Below are 25,784 nucleotides of genomic sequence, written 5' to 3'. Positions count from 1 at the left end.
GACCGCTTTCCGGGAGGGGAGGGGTAGACTTGGTCACTGGGTCAGCCCGAGGGCACGTGACAAGGTGGGGGACGCTGGAACGGTCTGGGAACCCCCCACCCAGTACTAATATTCTTTCGCCCAGCTCTGCGCTCCCTTCAGTCTCTCAAACCCCACGCAGCCAAAGAAGGGCGATTGGAGATAGGAGCTTAAGCAGTCGCTGTGTGCTGCCAGGAACCCTGTGGATCTGAGGCTGTTTGGCAGCCTCCTAGCGCCTGCACAAGCTCCTGGTCGCGTTTCCGGTTTCTTCATGGCGAGAATCTGGCTCTGTGCGGGTGGCGCTGGCTTCTTCCTTGCACTTCTGGTTTTACATTCGCATTTTTCTGGCTCTCCGGTGAGTGGCATAGTAAGGAAATGGCTACTTGAGGTGTGGATAGCTCTTCTGAGAGGCGATGCTTCCCTCTGGAATGGAGGTGGTGCACTAGCTTGTCTCAAACGGGGGGGGGGGGGGGGGGGGGGCGGAACCCCGAGGTGTTGCCTTGTCACTTAGTTTTAAAATGTTTGTACGGAGGGTTCCTGACTTATGATTTTTCCACTTTGGGATAGTGCAAAAGTGATACCATTCAGTAGACACTGCACTTCCACGGGCTAGCGCTATGCAAGCTTGCTCCTGATGCCAGGCAGTTCTCAGCCACAGGATCAGGAAGGTAAACAGCGTATGCAATACGTTGCACTGTTGTTGTCAGCGTTTTTTGCATATTGTATTTTCGGATACCATCATGTTTATAAACACACATCTGTGTCTTCTGCTCCTGGTGAAAAGAAGAGAGAGCCTTCGTGAAATGAAACTAAGATAATTGCTCAACTATAGGATAATGTGTGATCTGAGCACGTTGCAAGTAGGCTAGGTTATGATCGGTAGGTTGCGTGTAGTAATGCATTTTTGACCTACGATATTTTAAAATTATGGGATCATCGGGGTGTAAATCGAGGAGCATATACATATAGTGCATTCTCTTCTTTCCCAGCTACCACTACATCCTCAGGTAATTTTCAAATTTGTATTTTGGTCGACTTGGTCTTTAAATGTATAAGACCATTTCTTCCCAATCACTTCTGACCTCTGTGACAGAGGTGTCAAGGCATGCTTAAAAATAGGCCGTATTTTTTGCTTTTTCAACCTAGGCTGTGAACTGTGTCTTAATCTTCTGATTTTATTTAAGGTTTTAAGGGAGTTTGTTTTCCAAATTTCCTGGAGAACTGAGGAAATTCTTTATAGGCTCGATGTGAATTGGCCTAAGCATTCAGAGTACTTTACTGGAGCAACATTTTGTACTGCAGTTGACACCCTGAATGGACTGGTTTACATAGCCCAAGTAAGTAAAATTGGGATTTAAAAAAAAAAATACATGAACACAAAGGCAGCAGCCTGTTTTACTGTACTGTTACTATATATGTTTACATCATGCTAGTTATGGAATTTGCTTCTTGAATTGCTTTGAAGTGAATATATGACTTTGAATTTGATAGATATTAATAGTGTTCAGTTTTGAAGCTGGGTTTTTAAATTTTAAATGTTAGCTAAATTCCTCAATTAACCTTTAGTTTTTGCTTCTCTCTGCCAAAATAAAGATTACTTCCTTAAAATTGATCCTATCTAAGTGATTATTTTTGTATACCTTCAGAGAGGGGATAATATCCCAAAGGTATTAGTGTTCACAGAGGACGGTTATTTTCTACGAGCTTGGAATTCCACAGTTGACACACCTCATGGTATGTTTGCAACCAATTCACTGGATGAACAAGCAATCTGGATCACGGATGTAGGAAGTGGTATGTATACTGGTATCACTAAATTATCTTGCTAGAAATTATATCTTTGCCCGTGTTCTTTCTTGTACGTTTTAAAGTCAGAGTTCCCAATCTAATTATACTTTCTTTAATGATTCATTAAATCACTTATTTTAAAAAATATATTGTTCTTAATGAAGAATTTAACAAGGAGGCTATCATTATTATGATCTTTCCTTTAACTTAAAAATAGTCTTTTTTTTTAAATTTATATTTTCATTTTTCAATTACAGTTTACTTTTTGTGTTATTTTTATATTGATTTCAGGTGTACAGCTTGGTGATTAGACAATCATATATATTAAAAATTGTTCACCCTGATATTTTCAGTACCCATCTGGCCCCATACATAGTATCACAATGTTATTGACTATATCCCTCTTCTGTATTCACTGTATTCCTCAAGACTATTTGCAACTACCAATTTGTACTTCTTAATTCCTTCACCTGTTTCACTCAGTCTCCCAATCCCTCTCCCTTCTTGCAATCACCGGTTTGGTTTCTGTGTCTATAAGTATTTCAGTTTTGTTTCTCCCTTTATTTTGTTCTTTAGAGTCCACATATAAGTGAAATCATATGGTATTTGTCTTTCTCTGACTGACTGATTTCACTGAGCATAATACCCTCTAGGTCCATTCATGCTGTCGCATAATACCCTCTAGGATTTCATTCTATTTTATGGCTGAGTAATATTTCATTGTATATATATATCACAGCTTTTTTATCCATTGGTCTATTGATGAGCATGTGGGTTGCTTTCATATCTTGGCTACCGTAAATAACTGCAATGAACATAGTGGTGCATATTTTTTTTGATTTAGTGTTTTGGGCCTCTTCAGATAAATAACCACAAGTAGAATCACTGTGTTATAAGGCAGTTCAATCTTTAATTTTTTGAGGAACCTCCATACTGTTTTCCATAGTGGCTGAACCAATCTGTATTCCCACCAACACTGCATGAGGGATGTCTTTTCTCCACATCCTCGACAACACTTATTGATTTATTGATGATAGCCATTCTAATGGGTGTGAAGTGATATCTCCTTGTGGTTTTAATTTGCATTTCTCTGATGATTAGTGACCTTAACCATATTGGCCATCTGTATGTCCTCTTTGGAGATGTGTCTGTTCTGGTCCTCTACCCATTTTTTAATTGGATTGTTTGTGTTCTTGGTGTTGAGTAGTATGAGTTCTTTATAAATTTTGGATAGTAACCTGTATTGGATATATCATTGGCAAATATCTTCCATTCAAAGTTGTCTTTTTCTTTTCTTGATAGTTGCCTTTGCTGTGCAAGAATTTTGTAGTTTAATGTAGTCCTATTTATTTATTTTTTTATTTCCCTTGCCTGAGGAGATGTATCAGAAAAAAATATTGCTAAGAGGAAGGTCTGAAATTTTACTACCTCATTTTTTCTGGGCGTTTTATGGGTTTTGAGGCTTACATAAGTCTAGAATTCATTTTTTATTTTATTTATTGTTTAAAGTATTACAGGTGTCCCATTTTTTCCCCCAACTGACCCCCTCTACCTCGCTCCCACCCCTTCCCCAGGCCTTCATCCCGTCATTGTCTGTGTCTATGTGTTATGCATATATGCATATAACTTCTTTGGTTAATCTCTTCCCACCCTCCACCCCCCTTCATGCGTCAATGTCTCTGGATCTATTTAGTTCATCAGATTCTTTTGTTCATTAGCTTCTTATTAAAGAAGACCCTTCAGTATTTCCTGCAGTGCTGGTCTGGTGGTGATGAACTCATTTAGCTTTTCCTTGTCTGAGAAGCTCTTTATCTGACCTTCAATTCTAAATGATAGCTTTGCTGGTTAGAGTAACCTTGGTTGTAGTTCCATATTTTTCATCACTTTGAATATTTCTTGCCACTCCCTTCTGGCCTGCAAGGTTTCTGTTGAGAAATCAGGTGACAGTCTTATCGGTGCTCCCTTGTAGGTAACTAATTGCTTTTCTCTTGCTGCTTTTAAGATTCTCTCTTTGTCTTTAACCTTTGGCATTTTAATTATGATGTCTCTTGCTGTGGGCCTTTTTGGGTTCCTCTTGTTTGGGACCCTCTGTGCTTCCTGGACTTGTGAGTCTATTTCTTTCCCCAGGTAGAGGAAGTTTTCTGTAATTATTTTTTCAAATAGGTTTTCAGTTTCTTGCTTTCTTTTTTCTCCTGGCACCCGAATAATACGAATGTTGGGCCTTTTGAAGTTGTCCCAGAGGCTCCTTATGCTATCTTCATAATTTTGAATTCTTTTTTCTTTTTGCTCTTCTGGTTGAGTGTTTTTTGTTTCTTCATCTTCCAAATTGCTGATTTGATTCTCAGCATCTTATACTCTACTGTTGATTACTTGTAAATTATTCTTCATTTCATTTCGTGTAGCATCGATTTTCTCAATTATTTTCGTCATACTCTTACTAATATCCTTGATCATCCTTATAACCATTATTCTGAACTCTGTATCTAGTAGCTTGCTTGGATTCATTTAATTTAGTTCTTTTTCTACAGATTTCTTCTGTTCTGTCCTTTGTGACATGTTTCTTTGCCTCCACGTTTTGGCTGCTTCCAGGTGTTTGTTTCTATGTATTAGGTAGAGCTGCTATGTCTCCTGGAATTTGTAGAATGGCTTTGTGTACTAGGTGTCCTGTAGGGTCCAGTGTGTCAGTCTCTGCAGTAACCTGAACTGGGCCTTCTAGGTGCTGCCCTGTGTGGGCTGTGTGCACTCTCCTGTTCTAGTTGAGCCTCAGTTGCTATTGGCATCACTGGGATGAATTGATATCCAGGCCAATCAGCTGTGAGGACCAGCTGCAACTACAGCTGACGAGCTGCTGTGCAGGACACACCCCTCTGGAGCAGGATTTACTTCAGTGGAGTTTTGATGTTCACCAAGTGCACCCCTTGAGTGTGTCACTTGTGGATGTGGTAGGGTTGTAATCAGCATGGTCGAGTCTGACCACCAGGTGCACTGTCTCTGAGGCCTCCTGGGAGGTGCAAAGTAAGCCTGTGCCAGGGCCTTGCCCAGGGCCACCCAGCCTGAGCTACATAGCAATCTATAGATGGCTGCTACTTGTGCTGGGCTTGGAGGTGTCCAGGAGAGGCCAAGCTATGAGCTAATGCAGGCTGCTGCTAGTGCCAGGCCCGGGGCCACTTATCAAGCCATATGGGGCATGCTGCTGCTTGTTTGAGAGATTTTAGGAAAGTCCTAAGCATAAGGCTGGAGAGGCCACTTGCATAGGAAAGCCACAGGAAATGGCCTGGATGAGCTTGCAGGTGGGGAGGGGCGGGGCCAAACGTGTGATTCAGGTGCTGGCGATTCAAATACGGTGCCTGCCTGCCAGCCGTGAGCGTAGAGAACTTGCCAAAGGAGTAGTACCCTCTGCCAGCCCCTCCACCCAGGAGAAAGCCGCCCCCACAGCTCTCGCCCTGATCGCAGGCAGGTTAGTTCCTCCCCAAGTGTCCCAGGTTCCTTTCAAGCTGCTGCCTGGCGCTGGGCTCAGACGAGCGTGTCTGAGTGAGTCCATGGGCGGGCCCTTTAAGAGGAGCTGCTGGGGCTCCCGCAGCCTCCGAAACCCTCAGAGACAGTCCCCTCGGGTTTCACAGCCCGGAGTTGTGGGGACATTTATTCCGGGCCCTGGAGCCCTGGGCTGGGGGCCTGCTGTGGGGCTGGGACCGCTCACTTCTCTGGAAACTCCCACTGCTGAGATTCCCTCCCCGGTTTCAACCGAGGCGCCCGGTGTGGGCCTGAGGCCGTGTCTCCGTGATTCAGCCCCAATCTTCCCGTGTCTCTGCCCCTTCTACTGCTCTCTCTGCTCCTTCAGTTCCCTGGTTGTAGGGCTTCTGTTCAGCCAGATTTCAGAAGGCTCTGAGTGATGGTGGTTCTGTATTTTAGTTGTAATTTTGATGTGGTTGAGGGAGGCGGCAGGTGCAGCTGTTACCTACGCTGCCATCTTGTTTCCTCCTTGAATTCATTTTGTGTTTATTTTTGTATATAATGTAAGGTGGACTAGTTTCATTTTTTGCAGGTATTTGTCCATTTTTCCCAAAACTGTTTATTAAATACATTGCCTTTACCCCATTGTACGTTCTTGCGTCCTTTGTCAAATATTATTGACCATATAGGTGTGGGTTTATTTCTGGGCCCTTTATTCTGTTCCTTTGATTTATGTCTGTTTTTGTGCCATACTGTTTTGATTATTGTAGCCTTTGTAGTATAGTTTGATGTCAGGTAGTTTGATACCTCCATCATTCTTCTTAGGATTGCTGTGGCTATTCAAAGTCTTTTGTGGTTCCATGTAATTTTTGAATTATTTGTTCTAGTACTGTGAAGTACACCATTGGTATGTGGGTAGAAATTATGTTGAAATCTATAGATTGCTTTTGGGTAGGATGGATATTTTAGTGATGTTAATTCTTCTTATCTATGAGCATTCTATATGCTTCCATTTATTTGTACCTTTTTCAGTTTCCTTCTTTGTGTCTTATAATTTTCTGTGTACAGATCTTTTACCTCCTTGGTTAAATTTATTCCTAGATGTTTTATGGTTTTTGTTGCAATTGAAAAATGGGATTTTTTTTCTTAGTTTCCCTTTCTTTTCTTTTTATTATTGGTGTATAAAAATGCAACCAACTTTTGAACATTTGTTGTATCCTGCTACTTTAATGAATTTATTAGTTCTAGTAGTTTTTGGGTGGGAACTTTAGGGTTCTCTATATACAATATCATGTCATCTGCAAATAATGACAGTTTTACTTCTTCCTTTCCAGTTTGGGTGCCTTTACCTTGTCTTGTTCCTGATCTTAAGTGAAATGCTTTTAGTTTTTTTTCTCATTGAGAATAGTGTTAGCTGTGGGTTTATTACAAACATATGGCCTTTGTTATGTTGAGATATATTCTTTTCCCACTTTGCTGAGAGTTGGTTGTTTTTTATCATAAATGGGTGCTGGGTTTTGTCTAATTCATATCTACATCTATTGGTATGATCATATGATTTTTATTCTTTATTTTGTTTATGTGGTATAACACATTAATTGATTTACAGATGTATGAACCTTGCATCCCCAGAATAAATCTCACTTGATCATGGAGTATGATCTTTTTAGTGTATTGCTGAATTTAGTTTGACAATATATTTTTTCAGCTAAATTTATTGAGATGACGTTGGTTAATAAGATTATATACGTTTCAAGTGTATAATTCTATGATGCATTATCTGTATATTGCATTGTGTGTCCACCACCCAGTCACATCTTCATCTATCACCATATATTTGACCCTCCTTAACCTTTACTACTCCCACCCCCCCTTCCTTCTGGTAACTATCATACTGTTATATGTATCTATGAGTTTTTGTTTGTTTTTCTTGTTTATTCATTTGTTGCTTTCAGTTTTATATTCCACGTATGAGTGAAATCATATGGTTCTTGACTTTTTCTGTCTTATTTCACTGAGCAGGATATTCTCAAGACCCATCGTGTCACAATTCACTGAGTTTGTTGATGATTTTAGCATCTATCTATGTTCATCAGTAATACTGGCTTATAATTTTCCTTCTTTGTAGTGTATTTATCTGGTTTTAGAATTAGGATAATCAGTTTGGCAGTTTTCTCTCCTTGTGAATTTTGTGGAATAGTATGATGAGGACAGGTGTTAGTTCTTCTGTGAATGTTTGGTAAAATTCACCTGTGAAGCAATCTGTTAGTTTGTTGGGAGTTTTTTGATTATTGCTTTAATTTTATTAGTTGCAATTGGTGTATTTAGATTTTCTGTTTCTTCTTAATTCAGTGTTAGAAGATTGTATTTTTTCTAGGAATTTATCCATATCTTACAGATTTTCCAATTTTTGGCATATAGTTGTTTGTAATATTTTCTTATAATTCTTTGTATTCCTGTGGTATCAGTTGTTACTTCTTGTTCAAGTTTTATTTTATTTTCTTCTTTTATTTTCTTATTTTTTTTTTTTGTTGTAACTAGCCTTGATCGTGACAATTCTTTTTTCTTAATTTTTTTCTTTTTTTAAAATTTCTCTTTATTGTTGAAAGTATTACAGATGTCTCCTTCTTTTCCCCCATTGACCCCTTCCTCTTTTTTCTTGGTGAGTGTTGTTAAAAGATGATCAATCTTGTTTATATTCTCAAACAACCAACTCTTGATTTCATTGCTCTTTTAATGTTTTTTTTAGATTCTATTTTGTTTATTTCCATTCTGATCATTATTATCTCCTTCTTTTTACTCACTTTGAGCATTGTTTGTTATTTTTTTCTCTAGTTCCTTAAAGTATAAGTTTTTATTGTTTATTTGAAATTTTCCTTCTTTCTTAAGGTAGGCCTGTGATACAGTGAATTTTCCTCTTAGGACTGCTTTTACTCTGTCCCATAGTTTTGGGGTTATTGTGTTTTCATTTTCGTTTGTCTCAAGGTATTTTTTTTATTACTTTATTGATCTCATTGTTAACCGATTCATTGTTAAGTACCATGTTACTTAGGCAACATATGTTTGTGTTTTTTATTTTTTTGTACTGTAATTTATTTCAAATTTTATTCCATTGTGGTCAGAGAAGATGCTTAATATAATTTTCGTCTTTTTTTTTTTTAGATTTATCTTTGCTGTTGAAAGTATTATAGATGTCTCATTTTTCCCCCCAATTAACCCCCTCCACCTCCCTTCCACCCCCTCCCCAGGCCTTCACCCTATTATTGACTGAGTCCATGGGTTATGCATATATGCATCTTTGGTTAATCTCTTCCTACCCTCCACCCCCCTTCCCTCTTCCCTCTGAAGTATGATCACCTGTTGCCTGCATCAGTGTCTCTGTATCTGTTTAGTTCATCAGATTATTTTGTTCGTTAGCTTCTTAAAGAAGACCCTCCAACATTTCCTGTAGTGCTGGTCTGATGATGATGAACTGCTTTAGCTTTTTCTTATCTGCAAAGCTCTTTATCTGACCTTCAGTTCTAAATGATACCTTTGCTACGTAGAACAATCTTGCTTGTTGGTTCTTGCTTTTCATCACTTTGAATATATCTTTCCACTCCCTTCTGGCCTGCAAATTTTCTGTTGAGAAATCAGGTGACAGCCGTATGGGTGCTTCCTTCTAGGTAACTAACTGCTTTTCTCTTGCTGCTTTTAAGATTCTCTCTTTATCTTTAACCTTTGGCATTCTAATTATGATGTGTCTTGCTGTGGGCCTCTTTGGGTTCCTCTTGTTTGGGACACTTTGCATTTCCTGGACTTGTAAGTCTATTTCTTTCCCCAAGTAGGGGAAGTTTTCTGTCATTATTTTTTCAAATAGGTTTTCAATTTCTTGGTCTCTTGCGTCTCCTTCTGGCACCTGAATAATACGAATGTTGGGCCTCTTGAAGTTGTCCCAGAGGCTCCTTATGCTATCTTCATATTTCTGTATTCTTTTTTCTTTTTGCTCTTGTGATTGTGTGTTTTATGTTTCCTCATGTTCCAAATTGCTGATTTGATTCTCAGCGTCCTCTACTTTACTGTTGATTCCCTGTAAGTTATTCTTCATTTCAGTTCGTGTAGTCTTCATTTCAAATTGTTACTTTATTATGTCATCGATGGTCTCAGTTGTTTCCGTAATACTCTTTCTAATATGCTTGAACATCCTTATAAACAAAATTCTGAACTCTGTATCTAGTAGCTTGCTTGGTTCTATTTTATTTAGTTCCTCTTCTAAAGATTTCTTCTGTTCTTTCCTTTGTAACATGTTTCTTTGCCTCCACATTTTGGCTGCTTTCAGGTGTTTGTTTCTATGTATTAGGTAGAGCTGCTATGCCTCCTGGAATTTGTAGAGTAGCTTTGTGTAGTAGGTGTTCTATAGGGTCCAGTGGCTCAGCTTCCCCAGTCACCTGAGCTGGGCCTTCTAGGTACTCCCCTGTATGGGCTGTGTGCACCGTCCTGTTGTAGTTGAGCCTTGGTTGCTGTTGGCATCACTGGGAGGAATTGACTCCAGGCCAACTGGCTGTGAGGACCAGCTGCAACTACAGCCAGAGAGCTGCTGTGCAGGACACACCCCTCTGGAGCAGGATTTACTTCAGTGGAGCTTTGATGTTCACCAAGTGCTCCCCTTGAGTGTGTCACTTGTGGATGTGGTAGGGTTGTAATCCAGCATGGTCGAGTCTGACCACCAGGTGCGCTGTCTCTGGGGCCTCCCGGGAGGTGCAAAGTTAGCCTCTGCCAGTCAGCCTTGCCCAGGGCCGCCCAGCATAAGCTACACAAGCAAACCGTAGTTGGACTCTACTTTTGCTGGGCTTGGAGGTGTCCACGACAGGCCAAGCTATGAATAAGCTATGAACCAATGCAGGCTGCTGCTAGTGCCAGGCCCGGGGCCACTTATCAAGCCTTATGGGGCACACTGCTGCTTGTTTGAGAGATTTTAGTAAAGTCCTAAGCATAAGGCTCCAGGGGCCACTTGCCTAGAAAATTCACTGGAAATGGCTTGGATGAGCCTGCATGTGGGGAGGGGAGGGACCTCCGGGAATCACCGGTGGGGGGCGGGCCAAAGATGTGATTCAAGTGCTGGTAATTCAAATATGGCGCCTGCCTGCCAGCTGTGTGTGGGGAGGACTCGCCAAAGGAGCAGTGGCCTCTGCCAGCTCCTCTGCCCGGGAGAAGCCGCCCCACCACCTCTCGCCTCGATTTCAGGCAGGTTCGTTCCTCCCCAAGTGTCCCAGGTTCCGTTCAAGCTGCTGCCCAGCTCTGGGGCTCAGAGGGAGCGTATCTGAGTGAGTCCATGTGGGGGCCCTTTAAGAGGACCTGCCTCGGACTCCCACCTGGTCTGCGACCCTCCGCCACAGCCCCTGCTGCTTTTTATAGCCTGAAGTTGTTGGGATATTTCTTCCCGGCCCTGGAGCCCTGGGCTGGGGGCCTGCTGTGGGGCCGGGACCCCTTGCTCCTCCGGGAAACCTTCACCACGGAGATGCCCTGCTGGGTTTAAACTGCAGCGCTGGGTGTGGGCCCGCAGCCCTGTCTCCAAGATTCAGCCCTGATCCGCCCCCGTTTCCGCCCCTCATACCAGCCTTGATGCTTCTTCAGTTCCCTGGCTGTAGGGCTTCTGTAGCTAGATCTCAGGAGGTTCTGAGTGATGGTGGTTCTGTATTTTAGTTGTAATTTTGATGTGGTTGCGAGAGGCAGCGGGGACAGCGGTCGCCTACATCGCCATCTTGTTTCCTCCCTCCTATTCTTTTTAAATATATCGAGACTTGTTTTGTGTCCTAACGTGTTCTCTCCTACAAAATGTTCCATATACACTTGAATAGAATGAATATTCTGCTGCTGCTCTGGGTTAAAATGCTCTGAAAATATCAATTAAATCCATTTGATTTATTTTGTCATTTAAGGCTGCTGTCCTTGTTGATTTTCTGTCTCCAAGATCTATCCATTGATGTCATTGCGGTGTTAAAACCCCCTACTGACTATCGTACTTTCAGTCTCTCCCTTTAATTTGCTTTATATACTTAGGTGTTCCTGTGTTGGTTACATAAATGTTTGCAAAAGTTATATCCTATCGTTGGATTGATCACTTTATCATTATGTAAAGTTTTTCTTTGTCTCTTATTATTGCTCAGTTTTTAAGTCTATTTTTTTATATATAAGTATGGCATCCCAGCTTTGCTCTGTCTTAATTTTCATGAAATATCTTTTTCCATGCCTAACTTTGTGTGTGTCTTTGTTCTGAGGTGGGTCTCTTATAGACAGCATATGTGGGTCTTGTTTTCATATCCTGTCTTTTTTTAAAATTAAATTTTTGGAATGACATTGGTATCAAATAGGTTTCAGATGTGGACTTCTATGTTACAAGATCAGTATACTGTAGTGTGAACCCACCACCCAAAGTCAAATCATCTTCCGACACCATATATTAGGCCCCCTTCACCCCTGCTCCCCATCCCCTTCCTTCTAGCAGTGACCACACTGCTCTTTGTGTTCACAAGTTTCAGCTTTATATCCCACATGTGAATGAAATCATGGTTCTTAGCTTTTTCTGACTGACTTATTTTAGTAAGCATAATATTCTCAAGGTCCATCCATGTTGTCACAAATGGCAGTATTTCAACTTTTCTTATGGCTGAGTAGTATTCCACTGTGTATATGTACCACATCTTCTATATCCATTCCTTTTCTTAGGACACTTTGATTGTCTCCATGCCTTGGCCATTGTGAATAATGCTGCAGTGAACATAGGGGTGCATGTATCTTTGCAAATACATGTTTTTGAGGTTTTTGGTTATACAACCAGGAGAGGACCAAATTCTGGGTCATATGGTAGCTCTAATCTTAATTTCTTGAAGAATCACCAGACTTTTCCATAGTGGCTGTACCAGTCTACATTCCTACCACCAGTGTATGAGGGTTCTTTTTCCTCTAACACTTGTTATTGTGTTGTTGATAATAGCCATTTTAACAGGTGTAAACTAGTATCTCATTGTACTTTTGATTTGCTTTCCCCTAATTGCTAGTGAAGTTGAACATATTTTCATGTATCTGTTGGCTGTTTGTATGTCTTCTTGTGAGAGGTGTCTGTGCGGGTCCTCTGCCCATTTTTTAATTGGGTTGTTTGTTTGCTGTTGATTTTTATGAGTTCTTTACATATTTTGGATATTAAACTTTTGTCAGAACTATTGTTTGCAAATATCATCTCCCTCTTTGTTTCATTGTCTTTTGAATGAAGCATTTAAACCATTTACATTTAAAGTGAAATTGATAGGTATGTACTAATTTTCATTTTTTTCTTTATAACGATGATCCTCTTTTGTTGTTCTTTTTCTTCTTAAAGAAGTACCTTTAAAATTTATTGTACTACTGGTTTGGTGGTAATGAACTACTTTAGCTTTTTCTTCTCTGGGGAACTCCTTCCATTTTAAATGATAGCCTTGCTGGATAGAGTAATCTTGGTTGTAGATCTTTGCTTTTTCATCACTCTGAGTAGTTCGTTTCAGTTCCTTCTGGCCTGAAATTTTTCTGTTGTCCAGTCAGCTGACATTCTTATGGGCGCTGCCTTGTAGGTAACTGTGTTTCTCTTGCTGCTTTTAAAATTCTCTCTTTGTTTTTAACCTTTGCCAATTTAATATGATGTGTATTAGTGTACAACTCTTTGGCTTCATCTTGTGTGGAACTCTGTACTTCCTGAACTTGCGTGTCTTTTTACTTCACCATTTTAGGGAAGTTTTCAGTCATTTTTTATTTGAATTGGTTCTCAGTCTCTTGTTCTCTCTTTTCTTCTCTTGGTATTCCTATGAAGCGTATGTTTTAACACCTTATTTTGTCCCAGATGTCCCGTAAACTGTCCTCAATTAAAAAAAAAAAAAATTTATTACTCTGATTGGGTTATTTCTGCTACCTCATCTTCCATATTACTAATTCAGTCCTCTTCTTCATCTAACCTACTGTTCATTCCTTCTAGTGTATTTTTCATTTCAGATACTGTATTCTTCATTTCTGACTGGGTCTTTCTTATGGTTCCTACATCCTTTTTTATGCTTACTGTCTCTGTTGACGTTCTCCCTGAGTTGATCCATTCTTCCTCTAAGTTCCTTGAGCGTCCTTATAGCCATTGTTTTGAACTCTGTATCTGGCAGATTGCTTGCCTTCATTTTATTTTATTTTTCTGGGGATTTCTCCTGTTTTTTCATTTGGGGCATGCATTTTTGTCTCCCCATTTTGGCTGCCTCTTTGTATTGGTTTCTGTGCATTAGGTAGATATGCTATGTCTCCCAGTCTTGCTATGGTTTCCTTATGTAGTAGGTTTTCTGTGGGGCTCAGTTGCATCTTCCTTATCATCCGAGCAAAGTGTTCCAAAAATGTCCCTTGTGTGGGTTATGAGAGCCCTCCTGTTGTAGTTGACTTTTGAGTGCTGTTGGCCCCTCTGTGTGTGGGGTCTACCCTCAGGGTGGTTGACTGTGAAGCTCAACTCCAACCACAGTGTATGAGCCTTTACCTCATGAAGTAGAATTTGCCCCAGCAAGTTCTGGTGCATGCAGAGAACATCTTTTGGATGTGCCACTTATCAAGCTAAGTGGTCCTACTCTTATGAAACATGAAACCCACCACTGAGTGTGTAGGCATCTTGGGAGGGACTTCTGTGCAGGTTGATGTCAAGACACTCCCTGTGACTGGCCCTGGGCTACCTGTTTGGAGTACAAAGCAATTCATAATTTATGACTGCCTCTGCTTGGCCTTGGTGTGTGTGGGAAGGGCCAAGGTGTGCACCAAGGCTAGCTTCCACTAGCACTGAGCCCAGGGGTAGGTCAGCAAAAGGCCCAAGGCTCCCTGAGATCCACCTCCACCTGCCTCTACCTGCTGGCCACCTGTTAGTCTCAGTCACTGAAAGAACCTCTGGCTATACATGAGTAACATGGGGTAGGTTCTCAGTGAGTCACCAGGTAGGGTGAGTATTATTCACTGGATTGAAAGAGATTCAAACTCAGTGCCTATGCTGGGTCTGAGGCCACTCAGCAAAATTCCCAGGGTACACCAAGGTCAGGTGCCACCCACCAGGTGTCCAAAGACCTTTGTGATGGGGCATGGTCTCAGGGAGTTGTTACAGTGACGCTAGCAGAGTTCATCAAGCCAAAACAGACCAAGATTTCGTCGTGTAAAGGGAGGTCTCTGCATAGGAACAGTGAGCCAGTCAGGCATGCCAAGGTACTAATGACCCCTACCCTAGAGCTACAAAACTCAGTTTGTCCCTGATTCTGGATGGACCTTTTTGAAAACCTTTGCTTGGCAGGGCAGGGACACCAAGAGTCAGGAGGGTTTGGCTAGTTGATCTCTCATGGGTTGGTAGCTCCATTCAAGCTCACAGGAATAAACCACACACTCAGTCTCTGACACTTCCTGAGTCCACCTGGACCTCTACACTAAGGCCTAGACAGCTGACTCCTCTGAAGAGTGATAACTCTGCTGAGCAGGCTGACAGAGTTGGGACGGTGAAGTTATTGCATTACCCCAGGCTGATGCCATATGGAGGGGAGTTCTAGACCTAAGAAAGATGGTGTCTGTGGATGGTGTGGGAGAGGGACTCAGCACAGGGACCATGTGGTTGTCCCTCCGGATCTCTCTCCAAAGCCGTACAACCCAGTTTTTGTTCACATGACTCTAGTCTGCTCTGAGTTAGAGCCTAGGGTTAGTGGTTATGAAGGAGATTTTGTGTACTAGTCCTTAAAGAGGGTGCCTGGTGGACAGAATCCCCACTGATTTTTACAGCCAGATGTTACATGGGTTCCTCTTCCCTGCTCTGGTGATCTGGGCTGGGGAACCTAGCATGGATTTGAGACCCCTCACTCTTCAGATGAAACCTTCGCAGCTGAAATATCCCTCCAGGTTCTCAACTGCTGCACTTGGGTGCAGGGCAAATCCTTTTCACATCTCCGCACTTCCTACCAGCCTCGATGTGGCTTCTTCTGTAAATCCTTGGTTATAGCACTTCACTTCAGCTAGTGTTCAGTTGGTTATTCAAGTTGATTGTTCAGTATTTTAGTTGTAATTCCAGTTTGGTCCTGGGAGGAGCTGAGTGTAACTTCCACCTACTCTGTGCCATCTTGGATTCCCTGAGCCTTTTCTTCTTTAAAGCATTAATTGCTTTTCTTGGGTAAACAAAAATTCTGAACATCTCCTGTGATGCCAATTAAAATGACATCTCTAAAAACTAGTGAGTAGAATCCTTGTTTCTCATTTTCCTTTACCAGTTTTCTTTCAAATGGGATTGTGCTAAGAAATCAGAATTGCTTGTTCGACCAAATTGCACAATTTACAGAAACTTCTGGTGTTAACGCTTCTGAAATCTCATTGACTGAACTCTTCCTTCCATCAAATATTTTTAGTAGAGTGTGCTGAAAACAAAGTAAGCGCAATTGAATTTACAGCTGTGGAGATACATTTTCAGAGATAGCTGTTTGAATGTTCTTGTAGCTTAAGACAAGAAAGTATCAGAGAAAACCTGGCATTATCTCAGGAAGGAATGGGATCAAAAAGAATAATCGTAATACTCTTTGGCCCAGTTATGTTCATAGCTTGAGGGACATCCTGTTTCCCCAGTTCTGGCTAATTCAGATACTATTTTGGAATTAATGAGGCCTCAATTTATTTATTTATTTTTTAATCCTCACCTGAGGTTATTTTTTCCATTGCTTTTCAGAGAGAGTGGAAGGGAGAGAGAGAGAGAAAGAGAGAGAAACATTGATGTGAGAGACACAGCAGTTGGTTGCCTCCCACATGCACCCCAACTGGAGCTGGGGAGGTACATGCCCTTGACCGGAATTGAACCCGAGACCCTTCAGTCTGCAGGCTGACACTCTAACCACTGAGCAAAACCGGCTAGGGCAATGAGGCCTCAATTTTTATAAGAAGTGCCATTATCACATTTGTTCTCAGAACCCAAAAGATTTCTGAGCCTCAGCTAATAACCATTGATTTCAAGATGTATGGTGGATGGTAATAAATGTTTAAACCAAAAAAACTCACTAGATTATGTCTGAGTTCATTGCAATGAAATTTTACTATTTTCCCCTTCCCCCCTTTTTTTTTATGATTTCCTGTTAAAGACCTTTACTTTTTAATTCATTCCATTCATGTGTTGTATTTTTTTATAAAATACTTCACTGATTTCCAAAATAAAAAGAACACTCATCATCTCTTCATTCTTTTCATTATAGTTTGTTTTCCAATGTACAGATCTGAAGACAGTTTTTATATTCCTTCTCATTTTTCAATGGAATAAATTCCCTTTAATAAAAACATGGCTACAAATCAGCCATTTTTAAAAAACTTTTTTTTTTTTTTTTTAAATATGTCTTTATTGATTTCAGAGAGAGGAAGTGAGAGGGAGATAGAGAAATATCAATGATGAGAGAGTTACTGATCAGCTGCCTCCTGCACATCCCCCACTGGGGATCAAGGCCGAAACCTGGGCATGTACTCTGACAGGGAATCAAAGCTTGATCTCCTGAATCATAGGTCAGTGTTCAACCACTGAGCTATGGTGGCCAGGCTAAAAAACATTTTTTATCTCTTCTGCTAATTCTTTAGAAACTTTGGAATTTGAGTTCTTTAATAATCTTTTGTTCTTTTATTATTGCTACAAACTTTAGCTCAAGCCTCCAATTCAAATATAGTAATAAATACAATTTTCAAGATAGAATTGTAATGTAAGCTAATTCATTTTATTTCCAGCAAGCTCAGTATAGTTTATCTTTTGAACAACTACCACTTAGTTTGGTCTTGGTATGCCTGCAAGTGGATTTCTGTTAGCTGCTTTGTGGTGTTTCTCTATTTATTAATATTCTACTTTATACTTTTGCTTGTGAGATAATTGTAACTCAAATTTTAATATGAGAAGATAAGATACTGATGATTTAGAAAGATTTACTCCCTTCTTAGGAAAGAAAAGTTAATGAGTTGAATTTTGAATTTGTTTCCACTAGGAGAAAATGTAGTTAAAAAAAACCTGTATTATAAAGAACTTTTTGTGGACCTACTGAAATTTGAGGTCTGCACATGAATGAGTGAAATAACAGTTTTCAAATGTAAATTGGGTTTTTTCCCCATTCCAACTTGATTTCCTTGTACAAGTAATGCTTATTCAAGGTCATAAGATTAAAATGGAAAATAGTGTACTGATAATTTAATATGAGCTTTCTGTATAAGGAGTCAGTTATTTTATTTGTTTGAATTTAGAATCTGTTTATTTTGGAGTACCTGAGATTTTACTTCCTGAGTAGATTTAGCTATAACTAATGAGGAAGCTCCATTGCTTGTCAAATATAACATTTAATTATCTGAGCCTATTAACTTTTTATTACTGTTTAATTCTAACAGATTTTTTGCTCTCAGCTTACAGCTGGCCATTCAACAACACGGGTTTGAACTGGACGGGTTTACTTATAAGCAGATTTTTTCAATATATACTATATATTTTCTCTTTTATATGATTTTCTTAATAGCATTTTCTTTTCTTTAATAATTTTTTTTAATGCTCACCAAAGGATATGTTTTTATTGATTTTAGAAAGAGAGGCAGGGAGAGGGAGGAATACAGAGGGAAACATCAATGAGAAAGAAACATCAATTGGTTGCCTTCCATATGCGCCCTGACCAGGAATCTAACCCTTGACCCTTCAGTGCATGGGATGATGCTCCAACCAACTGAGCCCACATTGGCCAGGGCGCATTCTCATTTCATTAGCGTACTTTATTATAAGAATACAGTATATAATACATATAACATACAAAATATGTGTTAATTGACTGTTTATGCTATCAATAAGTTCCAGTTAGCAGTAGGCTATTAGTAGTTAAGTTCTTGGGGTGTGAAACGTTATATGTGATTTTCAGCTGTGAAGGGGTTGGTGCCTGTAACACACATTGCCCCATCCCCATTGTTCAAGAGTCAATTGTACTTGAAAAACACGAATATTTGTAAAGTGGTTGTATTTGTGAAATGTGCATGCCTGTCTTTATAGGATCCTTTGGTCATACTATTAAAAAATATAATTCCTTTGGTGATCTTATTCAAGTCTTGGGTACCCCAGGCAAAAAAGGCACTGGTTTGAACCCCCTGCAGTTTGACAACCCTGCAGAATTATATATAGAGAGCACAGGAGATATTTACATTGTGGATGGAGATGGAGGACTGAATAACAGATTGATCAAGTTGTCCCAAGGTACATTAATTTTAATGGTATTATATAAGAACATTATTTAATAAGTTTTATTTAATTTGTTTGATACTTGGTATAATGCTATAACTATTGAATATGAATCTGTAAAGGGCTCAAGTGTATTACCAGGAAAAAATCAGAACAGCTATGTGGGATGGCCAGTGATTCTGCTAATAGATTTGCTTATTCTTCACCAAAAGCTAGGTGTTTCCTTTGAAATGAACTGGAGGCAGTTTGAGAAGTTATAGTAAGTTGAAGAAAAAGTTGTTATTCTATCCTATTAAGGATTGGGAGGTCAGAAACCTGACATTTCAGAGCTATAGTGAAGGTTGATTGATCGGCAAGTGTTGTTTGTTTGTTTGTTTTTAATCCTCACCTGAGGTGGTTTTTCCTTTGCTTTTAGATAGAGTGGGGGGCGGGGGGAGGGGGATAGAGAGAGAAACATTGATGTGAGATACACACATAGATTGGTTGCCTCCAGCACACACCCTGACTAGGGCTGCAAAATGAACCAGCAACCCAAGTACATGCCCTTGACCAAGAATTGAACCTGTGACCCTTCGGTCTACAGTTCTAACCAACGAGCCACGGGCCAGAGTGATCAGCAAGTGTTTTATTGAATTCCCTGCTCTGCATCCTCAGTAGTATTTTAGGTGTAGGTTTATTACAAATGAAACAGTTAAATGCTATTTTGTGGTATTGATTGTTAATAAGATTAATAAAATTATAAAAGAAAATTAGGAGAAGAAACTACTGTTGCCTGGAGAAGTTCAAGAAGGAAATAGTTCTTGCACTAAACTGTTTCCGATTGGAGAAGAGCGAGACAGAAGTATTCACAAGCCTTTATCACACAAAGTCTACAGGTGGTGATAATAGGCCTTCTTTAGGAAAGGATCTTAAGGTGCGCTTTATGAATAGTAGAAAATAAGATTTGGTATATACTCGAGAGCTTATGTTGGGAAAATTTAGGGCCAAGAAACCAAAAAAAGGCTGACATCCCACATTACAACTAGAGTTTCTTGAGGGAACTTACATAGAAGGCACATCCCAGGGAGACAAGATGATACGGATGTCCTCCAAGCTGCATGGTAGGTGCTAAAGGATTCTCTAGAACAGGGCAGAATGAATAGGGGTACTAAGAGAAAAAGACCTTGCATACTTTCCATGGGCAGGGCAACTGCCTGTTCCAGGAACCAGCATGCCTTCGGGCATGGGGGAGAGGCACATCAGTCTCTGAGAGGGTTTATGAGAACCAATATTTGTTCTGGGCCACATCTAGCTCATGGTTTGGCAGTGGTCATGTCATGGAACAGTCTCTCCTCCACAGTTTATTTAAGGATTTGAAGCCACAATTTGCCTATAAAGAGTCTTCGGCCCTGGCTGGGTAGCTCAGTTGGTTAGACCATCATCCCGATATGCCAAGGTTGTGGATTCAGTCCCCAGTCAGGGCACATATGAGAAGCAACCAATGAATGATAAATAAGTGGAACAACAAATGGATGTTTCTATGCCTCTCTCTCCTCTCTCTCTTTCTCCCTTATCTTTCCCTGTAACAAATTCAATAAGTAAAAATTTAAAAGAAAAAGTATCTTTCTGGTTTTTTAGTAGAGAAGTAATGTTACAGAAGCAAAGTTTTTGTAAGATACAGCACTATATCAGGATATATTCGCCGTAAGCTCTGTTGTGTGGGAGCAATATAGTTAATTTATCACCTAGTAACTGAATTTGGTTGGTGATAGTTAAAGGGAGGTGAGGTGGGAATAAAGTAAGAATCCAAAAATTTCTATGAAAGAAACAAACAAATTTAGGAGACAGATTGAATGAGGGTGCATTAGCTTCTGGTTGCTGTAACAAATCGCTACAGATTGGGAGGCTTAAAAAATGTTCCCTTGTGGTTTTGGAATCCAGAAGTCTGAAATCCATAGGGCAGGTCATTTTCCTTCTACAGGCACTAGAGGAGAATCCTTCCTTGCCTCTGTCAGCCTTGGGTGGCTCCAAACATTTTTTGAATTTTAGCAGCCTCATTCAGTCTCTGCCTCTGTCTTCACAAGGCCTTCTTCACTGTGTCTCTGGGTCTCAAATCTCCCTCTCTTTTCTCATATAAGGACACTAGTCATTGGATTTAAGATCCACTCTAAATCCAGGATCATCTCATCTCAAAATTCCTAACTTAACTATATCTGCCAAGACCCTATTTCCAATAAGATCGCATTCATAGGTACCGAAGGTTGGGACTTGGGACATATCTTTTCAGGGGGCTACAATTTAACTCACTACAGAGTAGTAAATGAGGCAGACTATAGAAACATAACGTGAATATTTAAGCTCAGAGGAATGGTAATACCAAAGAACAGATTAGTTAGCAAGGGGAACCAGTTTAAGGAAGAAGTTGACATGAACCCTAAATGATTTTGAGTGATGAAAAATTCACATGGAGATAATCATTAAAGAAGTAAATCAATTACTTGAAACAAGGAATTTTGGGGGGTTTTTTGGTAAAGCATTAGAATTAGGCAAATGGGTATATAAACAGAAAGCAAAGAATAGGGTTATAATTGAATTGAAAAGTTTATTTGCATCCTGTTACATAAAATATAACATGTAAATGCATAAGGTATTCTATATGTTACCCTGACCATATATGTTTACCTCTTATAGATTTCATGATGCTTTGGTTGCATGGAGAAAATGGGACAGGGCCTGCTAAGTTCAACATACCTCACAGTGTTACAGTTGATTCATCTGGTCGAGTAAGTATACAGTGTCATTGTGTCTGGAACTGTGTGTCTGGATGTGTTTGTATGTGTGTGTGTCTAGGTGTATATAGCTGGGCTTGTACATATGGATCTTAGTGCACCTGTGCATGTCTGCACATCTGGATGTGCATGTATGTCGTTGATGTATATGGATGTGGATATGGATGTATGCATCTGGGTGTTTCTGGACAATACCTCTGGGACTGGCTTTACAGACCATACTCTCTTACAAATGTTTGAGTCCTATAATGAAAGGAGTTTCCCAGTATTTAGAAATGAGCAAAATAGATTTTCTATTCACTTAAAGGGTAGAAGGAACAAATAATGGAACAAAATGTAAGTAAAGTTACCTGATTTAGAAAAAAGAGTTGATCTCCTACTAGGAAAACTACCATGAGTATTTAAATATATTTTTAATTCTAGAATTAAACAAAGTTACTTCTAGAATGTATTGATCAAAAGAGAGATAGAAGAGGTTAATCTTGGAAGCTTGAAAACAGAGCCACCTAGCCAAACTTTTGTTTTTACTAGCTGCACTCTGTCTAGGGAACAAATTGCTTTAAGTAGCAAATTGCAATTTATTTCCTTTTTACCCACCCCTATCAAGTATCACCTCTTTTGCTTTTGTATACCTTTAAACATACATGTTAATTCTTTGGAGTTACTTTTCTATAACCAAACCCCAACGCCAAAAGTTTCTTCTGGTTTCCTATAGTAACCTGTACTTCCCCATTATAGTAACTATAATAGAACAATTTAATTGTCTTCCCAAATAAATTGTAGGCTGTGGGAGTGCACATAATGAATTTCTTTTGTTTTGTATCTTAATGCCTAGCATGTAGTAGTCATCTTATGCATATTTGTTAAATGACTAAATGTCTTGGTGCATAATAGATGGATCAGACTATCTTTGCTTCATGCCATTAGAAATTTAATCCATTTCCACTTCTTATTCTGTGCTCAGCAAGCAACTTTCTGGATTATGATTTGCTTACTATGTTGACAAAGTGAGAATGTTTTGATCATAAAAATTTTCAAGTATTCGCATCATAGATAGGAAGATAACTGAACATGTGACCTTTGTATGTTAATTGGGAACTAGAGAGTTGGAACTAAGTACTGTCCTCATGGGAAAAGAACAAGAACAAGTCTCTGAGCATGAAGACTTAAAAGCCCAGGTAAATTGACCATGGTGAGAAATGTTATTTTGAGAGGACTTGAAGATCATTTGGTAGGCATACTGATATTACTGAGTGATAGAAAATGAGAGTTATTTCTGCATATTTAGTCCCAATCTTGGGGACTAAACTATGTTTCCTCCTTGATTATTAACCTAAGAAAATTACCAAAATCAATGACCTTACTTAGGGATCAGCAACCTTTCTCAAGTGATGCAATGAGTCTTTGTTTCTGATCGGAGATGAATTCAGTGGCTACCAAAACTTACACACTTTGATAAATATATAATCAGGGTTATCCTGAAAAATTAGTCCCTGAATCCACAAATCCCAGAAATCTAAAGATCCTGAAGGGGGGAGAGGTAGAGGTCAGTTGGGTTGGGCCACCCTTCTAGTCCATTCTTTATAGCTCTACAACCCTAGTCGCATGTCATTAAAAATGATTTCACTGTATGTATGCCATGAGTTTCATACATCAAGTACAATACTAGAAATGTCATTTAAAATGTACATTCTTGTTTTATAACAACAGTTTCCTTGACAACTTATTGCAGCCTATAACAAACCTAAACTAAACCTATTGTTAGTCTACTGTCATTCTTTACATGTAATTAAAATCTCCCACACTTCCTCTTTAAATGGTTCAGCACTTTGGATATATCTTGGTAAATAGCAGGTAAAGGTTTAATGATATTGCAGTGTGAATGAATTCCTGGCGTTCCTCTAGCCTGAGCTCCTGAGGAGCAAGGCTACTTTTCTTTGTCTTTGTTTTATTACCTGGCTCAGGAGCTGACGAATTGACAGGACTCAGTGACAGTGAATGTTTGTTAGAGGAATGAATGAATGCTGATGCTTCAATATCTCCAAATCATCTGCATTATATTGGAGTACACTAGTTTTTTCGTTATTCAAATGTTTAGTATAGCAGTCAGAACATTATAGGCTTTGAGTTAAGAGAGATGGCCCATAAAGTGGTTCTCCCACTTGTTGTAAGCTCACTTCAAGATATTGTAACCTTTCTGAACTTTAATTTCCTATCTGAAAATGGGGTTTTTAATGATCTTATGTGGGGACCTTTAAATACTAAAATAAATAGCATATGTGCAATTAATAAAAGTAAATTTCATTCTCTCGCCCCTCTTTTTTTCTTCTCATTATAATGTGGATCTTTTCTAGCAAACACTTATGTTTTTATTTCTTAGGTGTGGGTTGCTGACCGAGGAAATAAAAGAATTCAAGTATTTGATAAAGACACTGGGGTGTGGTTAGGAGCATGGAATAATTGTTTCACAGAAGAGGGACCTTCTTCAGTCAGGTAATTGTTTCCTTTTATTTTAAAATCCTTGTTTTATGTGATTTATGTTAGGTTCTCTGAAAAGCTAGCTGAAAGTTTAAAATATTTTTTGATAATTTTAAGCAGGGAAAAAGGGGGGGAAAACCAGTATGCAGAAAACATGTAATCATATTTTAAATTCCAGCTAGTTACATTCCCAGTGTACTATGTGACTCAAGTACATGCTGGGCCTTTTCTAGAGATTTCCCTTGAGATACATTTGGTAAATTTTTAAACAGAATGAAAATGAAAGTCTTGAGCCTGTAGCCTAACATTGATTCTTTATTACATTCATTTTGTGTAGTAAGTACTATGATAATGCTATTTTTTATTAATTTAAGCTAATCTTTGTCTATGTCTACAATCACAAATGTCTTGTTCCCACATTAATAGAATTAGATCAATTTAAAATTCTCTTTAAAAGAACCCTTCAACACTCTTTTTGTCCTTCTCTGTGATCCTTTCTGGTTCTTGCTTTTAGTGACCCTCCCGTGCCTATGGTCCCTGCTCTTAAATCCTCAATAAAGTACACCCCCTTCCCCAATCACACTGTATCACTAGACTCAAAGTTTTATCATAGCCTCTGTAATTACTTGTCATTCTGTTTTATCTCAATTTTTTCATTGTTTTATTCTCCCACTAGAATAAAAGGCAAAATAGTAGATATTTGGGTTTCTTGCTCACAACCATATTCTTGGCATCTAGAATACTGTAGGCAAACTAGGAACTCAATATTTATAGAATCAGTGAACAAATCAATCAGTTTGTAAGCAATTTGGTATATATATTCATATGTGAACTGCTGTGTGATAGCTTTTTGCTCTTTTTTGTTGTTCTCTGTGTGTGTGTGTATGTTACATTATAAGTATATTGGGGGCAGGTAAAAACCAATCCAGCATATTATGAATCTAGAAAATGTGCTGCAAATAATTTATCAGTCAGAGGGCTAATAAAATAACTTGGGGAAAATGAAAATCTTCAGCAAGTAGGTGTCTGCTGTTGTTTAGCACTGTGGGGGATAAAAATGTTGAGAAAATAAACATGTATGATAATTTTACATTAATTTATTATGTAAAATGTCTTCCTCCTTAGATTTACTCCTGACGGGAAGTACTTGGTTGTAGCCCAACTGAATCTTAGCAGGCTCTTATTTGTGGCAGCACCCCCAGTGGGAAGCATTGGCTACTGTTCTGTGATAAGCTCAATCCAACTAGCAGATCAAGTTTTACCTCATCTCTTAGACGTCAGTGGAAAAACTGGAGCAATCTATGTAGCAGAAATTGGAGCAAAACAAGTACAAAAATATGTCCCTTTGAAAAGCTATTTCCCTTCATTCCACTTATAATGTTTATTTCCCTAGAGATCATTCAAATGAAGGTTCAGATTCTCAAATTCATTGTTAAATGCTTAAAAATAATGTTCAAGAGCAAGAATTCATTTTTTATTTTTATTTGTATCTAATCTAGTATCAGAAAATTTGTTTCTATAAAGTCATTAAGAATTATATGTTGCCCGGCCTGACGTGGCTCAGCAGTTGAGCGTCAACCTGGGATCCAGGCGATCGGGGTTTGATTCCCTGTCAGAGCACATGCCCGGGTTCTGGGCTTGACAAGAACATCATCATTGATGTTTCTATCTCTCTCTCCCTCTCCTTTCCTCTCTCTGAAATCAATAAATATATATTTTTTTAAAAAATAGAATTATGTGTTGTGTTGCCATTTTTGTGACTTAATTTTACTTATAAATATATAGGATACTTTAATGAAACAAATGTAACTCTAAAAAATATAGGGTCAGAAAGAGGGACTAAGGTTGTAACCTAGTTATTTGTCCTGGTAAACTACCCACGGATTGTGCGGGAATGGAACAAAATGAAAATAGGTTTTTAGGATAATTTATTGAATTTTATGTGAAGAACTACGAACCTCCAGTTACTTCATGGTATTCAAAATGAACTGCCAGAGAAATCAAGGCAAATGGGCTCCTGATTAATGAGTACTCCCAGAATGCTAGGTCCTACAGATTCT

At 39.2% G+C, this 25,784-nt stretch overlaps 1 protein-coding gene across 4 annotated transcripts; it reads left to right on the top strand.

Moving 5' to 3' along the window:
- Positions 1-12: 12 nt before the first annotated feature.
- Positions 13-25,457, top strand: NHLRC3 (NHL repeat containing 3). Of its 4 annotated transcripts, none has more exons than XM_016208901.2 (7): positions 13-373; positions 1,203-1,355; positions 1,665-1,812; positions 18,362-18,493; positions 21,149-21,240; positions 23,627-23,739; positions 24,850-25,457. In XM_016208901.2, the coding sequence occupies exons 1-7, from the start codon at positions 290-292 to the stop codon at positions 25,100-25,102; spliced, it is 975 nt and encodes a 324-aa protein (XP_016064387.2). In that variant the 5' UTR covers positions 13-289; the 3' UTR covers positions 25,103-25,457. The 4 variants fall into 4 exon arrangements, with proteins under 4 accessions (XP_016064387.2, XP_016064385.2, XP_016064386.2 ...); XM_016208899.2 differs by having other exon boundaries at positions 18,293-18,493; XM_016208900.2 differs by having other exon boundaries at positions 14-373; positions 18,347-18,493.
- The last annotated feature ends 327 nt before the right edge of the window (positions 25,458-25,784 follow it).

The sequence above is a fragment of the Miniopterus natalensis genome, chromosome 2 (genome assembly GCF_054644295.1).
Source record: "Miniopterus natalensis isolate mMinNat1 chromosome 2, mMinNat1.hap1, whole genome shotgun sequence".
In the NCBI taxonomy this organism is placed as follows: domain Eukaryota; kingdom Metazoa; phylum Chordata; class Mammalia; order Chiroptera; family Miniopteridae; genus Miniopterus; species Miniopterus natalensis.
Note: the sequence above shows the minus strand (reverse complement) of the source record. Positions and strands in the feature narration are given on the sequence as shown.

Excerpts from the sequence above, each read along its gene's own strand:
- NHLRC3 (XM_016208899.2), top strand. The coding sequence starts at position 290 with ATGGCGAGAATCTGGCTCTGTGCGGGTGGCGCTGGCTTCTTCCTTGCA. Across the intron at positions 1,356-1,664 it reads GACTGGTTTACATAGCCCAA|AGAGGGGATAATATCCCAAA; the intron begins GTAAGTAAAATT and ends GTATACCTTCAG. Across the intron at positions 18,494-21,148 it reads ATTGATCAAGTTGTCCCAAG|ATTTCATGATGCTTTGGTTG; the intron begins GTACATTAATTT and ends TACCTCTTATAG.